This window comes from Bremia lactucae, linkage group LG16 (assembly GCF_004359215.1).
Source record: "Bremia lactucae strain SF5 linkage group LG16, whole genome shotgun sequence".
In the NCBI taxonomy this organism is placed as follows: Eukaryota; Oomycota; class Peronosporomycetes; order Peronosporales; family Peronosporaceae; genus Bremia; species Bremia lactucae.
In genome coordinates this window covers 407,202-412,934 of record NC_090625.1, presented here as the reverse complement: position 1 = coordinate 412,934, position 5,733 = coordinate 407,202, and the positions used below count along the sequence as shown (strand labels likewise).

The 5,733-nt window shown below is 45.2% G+C and overlaps 2 protein-coding genes across 2 annotated transcripts; one reads left to right on the top strand and one right to left on the bottom strand.

Annotated features, from left to right (window-relative positions):
- Positions 1-2,082: 2,082 nt before the first annotated feature.
- On the bottom strand, positions 2,083-2,345 carry CCR75_009717 (uncharacterized protein; the record flags this gene model as incomplete). The annotated part of the gene is made up of 2 exons (XM_067967756.1): positions 2,083-2,190; positions 2,244-2,345. The coding sequence occupies 2 exons, from the start codon at positions 2,343-2,345 to the stop codon at positions 2,083-2,085; spliced, it is 210 nt and encodes a 69-aa protein (XP_067819409.1).
- A 155-nt stretch (positions 2,346-2,500) lies between these two features.
- CCR75_009718 (uncharacterized protein) lies at positions 2,501-4,477 on the top strand (the record flags this gene model as incomplete). Its single annotated transcript, XM_067967757.1, has 1 exon — positions 2,501-4,477. One exon carries the CDS (start codon positions 2,501-2,503, stop codon positions 4,475-4,477), a length of 1,977 nt encoding a protein of 658 aa, XP_067819410.1.
- Between the last annotated feature and the right edge of the window lie 1,256 nt (positions 4,478-5,733).

The following is a 5,733-nucleotide window of genomic DNA, read 5'->3' as shown; positions in this document are numbered from 1 at the left end:
AGGTCACCGAAGCCTCACGGGCCTGATCACGCAAACGCGTCAAATACTGATGTTACTTTGTAAGGTATCGCTCATGAAGAGGATGGGGAAAAGGAGCGCGGCTCCTACACACCTCTCGTGTGGACGAATATCGTCGGACCCCACATCCGTTCCCAGAACGTGGTACCGCGGATGTTTTTGCTACATTGCGCAGGACACCATACCCTGAGTCCAACATAATTACGAGTGCGCTCGACGAAGATTAAGAGCAGGCAATCCTCAGAGAGGAATAAGCTCGTCGTCAAGCTGCAGACATTGCGAAAGCAAAAGCTCACAGCGATATCGATTCACTCCAATTAGTGTGGAAGAGCACTTCAAAAAAGTTACAGGTCGCAGCTTGATCATCGAGACCTCCGGGCCCAAGTCGAGGACGCCGAAGGAGCTCGCTGGTCGCGACGCTCCAATAGAGCGTGACTTTCATAGTCCACCATCTTCTCATCGTTAAGGAAGGAGCTAAGAGTCTGGGGCTGACGCTTAGTTGCCATCAGACAAAGGAATGCAGAACCCAACCGAACGGTTAGCTGTTTATATTCCAACCTCAAAAAATAAATAAAGCGAATCTTGTCATCGGTGTCAACAGTCTGATGGAGGAGTGTGTAATGGGGCACACTTCGGTTGGTGAACCGTTGTTCTGGTAAATCTATTGTATGGGTAAAATACTCTTCTTGTACTACGACTTGTACTGCTTCAGTTCAAGTCCACTTCGCACTGCTTCAGTTGCGAGTGGTGCCCTACGTTATTTCACGTACACTAGTACGTGCAGAGGAAGACTTCTCTTTAAGGCAACTAGCTTAAAGAGAATTAAATGAAAACTGTATAATAAAAGTAAGTATCTCTTCTATCTATCTTTGTAAATGTTGTCTTAACTATAAACTAATACTAAACATGTAAATGAATTCTTATCTATCTTATCTCGTAACTCTCTTTGATTACTTCTACAGCTGATTAGTCTGCGGAATAAATAGACATAATGGTCTATACCTATTTATGGATAAGAATTCAGGAAATTACTATTTAAAGTAATTTCCTCCAAATATTATCTACCTTTTGGATAATATTAATTAACAATCTTTTATTGTTAATTTCATGTAACGATACACCCCGTTACAAGAAGGCTTCCTCTGCACGTACTAGTGTACGTGAAGTGACGTAAGGCACCACTCGCAAGTGAAGCAGTGCAAAGTGGACTTGTACTGAAACAGTACAAGTCGTAGTGCCCCGTTACAAAATATCTGGTGAAAACACTATTCGGTTTTGTCGAGAATGACGTTCATATTCGCTTGCGCCTCAAGAACGCACATAAATAAAACACAATTCGAAAAGTCCAAATAGGTAAAGGATTCATCAATCTTTTTAGAAAGGATAATGACATGTAACTTGAAAAAAGCTTGCTTTCAAGTTTAGCGTTGCACGCTTCTGATGTCGAAATGCTGCGTGATCTTGGGCAAGTCCTGGCAACAACCTTTTGACAATTTGCCACTACGTTAACGCAAATGTTTCAATTTAGAATGTCGCATTCAATTTGAAATGCAGCCAAAAAATGCGTATATCGTAATTTACGAGTCCGCGTCGTGGTAACACGACCCATCGCTTCTTTGATATCGTTTATTTATTGCACGAACTATCACGATCGCCGTCGCATCATCGATGGCTAATCTCATACGTTAAGTAAGAATAGCCCATAGATCAAAATTTGCTTTTTTTATAGTCTGCTTCTGCAGACTATAAATAGCAGCGCATCATTAACCAGGTGTTTTATGTTCGAATGCGAGGTTTTGATAGCTAAAATGTTGATTGAATATTGAATTAGAAAACGGTAGATAAACACGGAACACATAGGCAGGTCGGATCAGAAAGTCAGAGACATTTCGTTTTCCGATGTCCCACTAAGGTTAATGACTTTGTCTCCCGCTTTCATGCGACTGAGTACCTGCTGTGAAGCTATAGGCAAATATGGAACCCGTCGCCAGAATCATGCTGTCAGCCTTCCTAAATAGCGACCAAAGGCATGTTACGTAATTGTCAAGCGGTGCAAGTAGATGGTTATTTGCTGGTCTTGCCTTGTACATCCTTATAAGATGTGTTGAGACGGATCAAAGATGTGATTCGGTCAAAGGGCCAGTCAGTATCTGTTACTGTGGCTGAAAGTTTCTGTAAAAGATAAACAAAAGTGGTTCTCAGCAGACCATTCGTTGTCAGCGTACCGAAAGCTTCATTGATCGCCACTTTTTGTTAGAAATTAAGAACAGCTTTTTGTCATAATCCTTGTCAGTATCCCAGAAATCTTCTTGATTCGTGAGCCCCATCCACGCGAATCACATGTTGTACAGGCTCGGATCTACACAGCATCGGCCCAGATGCCCAAGGGTTCAACTTGCTCGATCGCAAAAGTCGCACGATCCTTCGAGCCGCTCATAAAACAATTTCCTCCACGTCAAGGAGTTCACTCTCCTTCGTGACAATGTCGCGTTCTATGGTCTATTTGCCCGCGTTTACCCTCGCTATCGCCGCGGTAATAGTCCCGCAGATACAGCATGCGACGGCCGGCTCGCTATACTATGGGCCCTACACCGTGTCTGGCACGGATGACAAGATCTCCAAATCCGCTCCGTTCTACGGGGCTGAAATTCCCGACGAGGACTGCGCTATTGAGGTGCAGGAGGACCCGACCCTTCCCGACGTCCGTACGATCGCGACGGTTCCTGTCATCTACGCTGAATTGCTTTCTAACAAGTCAAGAGCTCCGATAGAGCCAGTGTACACAAAAGTAGGCAAGAAGATTATGGCGGAAGAGTCGGAGTGCAATGACGCATACACAGACGAGACAACGCAATGGATGGAGAACGATGAGCGAAGTATGAAACAGTCGGAGCGAACGAGCAAGGGTTGCGTCAGTGGGTGTGACGCGTTTGGAGCGCAGCAGGACGAGTATGATGACACGCGTCGTCTTCAGAGTGAGAAGGTCGTGAAGTACATGACGAAGCTAGGCATTAAGCGTCGCCTAGAGAGCGAGGCGAATCGAGATATCGAGAAGCTCGAAAATTTCTATGGCGTGAAGATGCAGGTCAAGCTAGAGTACCTTCCAACTGTATGCGTTCATAGTATGGCACCGTGGGCAGGTCCCTTCTGGCCCACTTTCGAAGACAGCATTAACGTAATTTGGCGAAAAAGTGATCCCAGTCCTGCTGAGAAGTACGCCACTGCTTTTAATCTGGATGTCATGGCGTTTATGAATAACGTGTCTGTTCACAATGGCATTTATTCACAGAAAAAACGTCCAGTCTGTGAGAACCACAAAACGTGCAAATCACTCCGTAATCGTAGCAAATGTGGGATCCGTCCCGGTGAAACGTCAGGGTACTGCATCCCCATTTGGTTTGGCATCTGCCATGCGTGGGCCCCCGCGGCGATTCTTGAGCCGGAACCAAATTGCCCCGTGACGCACAATGGCGTGACGTTCCAACCTTTGGACCTCAAAGGCCTCATTACGTCCGTCTACGATGGCGCTGGTGTCGCCACTGTCTTTACTGGCATTCGTTACAAAGGGCGCGGGAATGCCACCGACCCCTATGGCCGGTATATAGATGTAGCTCAACGGGACATCAACCCTGCCCTTTTCCACATTGCTGCGACGAATCTGCTTGGGTTACTCAATGCGACGTTTATCGTCGACGTCGATGCGTCGGCAGAAGTGTGGAACCAACCCGTGCGCGGGTTCAAGGTCTTTGAGCAGACAGTCATGTCTCCTGAAGAAGCGGCTCAAAGTTTCTACGGACTGGCGTCATACCCGTGGAATGTTGCGGCTGACCGGATTGTTTACATTAAGTCCCGTCTGTCGTGGATCGCCGAAACATACCTTGACGGCGGCCTTGTGGCTTCTGGTAGAATCAATAAATTCACAACGGGTAGGACTTATCACTATCTTTTAGAGCTCGATACGGATGGAAACATCGTTGGTGGCGAGTGGGTTTACAATTCCACAAAGCACCACATTGACTTTATTTGGATCCCGAAAGCGAAACCCCATATTTCGACGATCACGTCGATCGGACTTAGCTACGCGAATGTGAGCATGCTCTTAAGGAAATCGGCCGCTTGTTCTAATGAAGACCCCGGTCCGGAACCAGAAGTATCTGGCTCGACGCATGCCTCAGCGGATGAATCGACCGAGGACACGTCAGATTTGACCGAAAACGCACCAGATTTGACCGAAGACGCACCAAGTTTGACCGAAGACGCACCAGATTTGACCGAAAGCATACCAGGTTTGACCGAGGACACACCAGATTTAGATGAGAACGTATCAGTTACGACGGCCCCATTTAACGACTCGCTTTTACTTGACCACTTCAGCGAGCCTAGAGAATCGTTGGCGCAGACGCCATCCACGTGGATGACAGCTTACAATGACGCGATATCACGACGTCATGACAATTGATGGAACAATGTAAAACAAGAACCTGTCATAGTCACGTACATGTAATTACTGCAAAAAAAATAGCCACGAGCTTTATAACGTTTGACTCACAACTTTCATTCATAAAAGTACGAGCTCATTCAGCTGCTGCTTGTTACATTCTTTTCTGAAAATGTATTATACGTGCTGTACACAACCAACAGTGCTCTAAATTTAAAAAAAAAACTTATTAACACAAATCAGTGCCTCCAATTACGTTTTGACGTATTTTACTCCAGACGTTTCGACTATTGCCACAGACCCAACACCTCTGATTTGCTAATCGGTGACAAATCCTTTTTTGTCATCCCTAAATATTATAACAATAATTGTAGGCGGGCACGTATTAATGCGGCCACGCCCTACTTAGGCACACACCCTAGCACAGAGAGGAAGCGGTTAGACCGTCTACTCTCGTGTGTCATGAGGTAGTTGTGGTGGGCGCCTTAGCGACCTCACCCAAAGCACAAAGAATTCTAGTATAGTGTCGTCACGGGAGCGGTGATCCGACTCCTCGTGCGCATTTACCAAGTAGGAAGTAGTTTTCAGACTGATTCATATTTAATCGTATTAAATATAAATACCTATTTTAACCAATCATAAAATGTCATCTATGCGGATAACACTAATATGTATTGCGAGCGTATCATTCTAGATACCTCGCGTAATGGATGACGCTAGCCGTCATCCATCTCAATGAGAATGCACCTATGTGCATTACACACACAAGAGTGGGTCACAATGCGAACCACATCCGATCAATGGGTCTAACTACTTCATTTAACTAATTGACCATCCCCTTAAGTACACCAAGTGTACTTAATGGGCATGTGTAACATACGGGCAACTTTAACCGTTACACAATCCCTCCTCAAAGAATGAATTATCATTTTAAAATTGTCCAAAGAGAAAGGAGGAAGTGCGAGCTGCTTAACGCACCGCTTGTAACGGGCTAAATTTGCCCTAATGTTACACAGTCCCCATTAAGTACATTTGTTGTACTTAAGGGGATGGTCAATAACTAAATAATAGTAATTAGACCCAACACTCGGATGTGGTGCACATTTGTGACCAACCCTTGTGGATGTGATGCACATGGGTGCATTCACATTAGGAGGGATGACGCCCAGCATCATCCGTGATGACGGCTAACGTCATCTGTTACGCGAGGTATCTATAAAGATACGGTCGCAATACATATTAAGTGTTATCTATAGAGATAACATTTTAATTGGTAA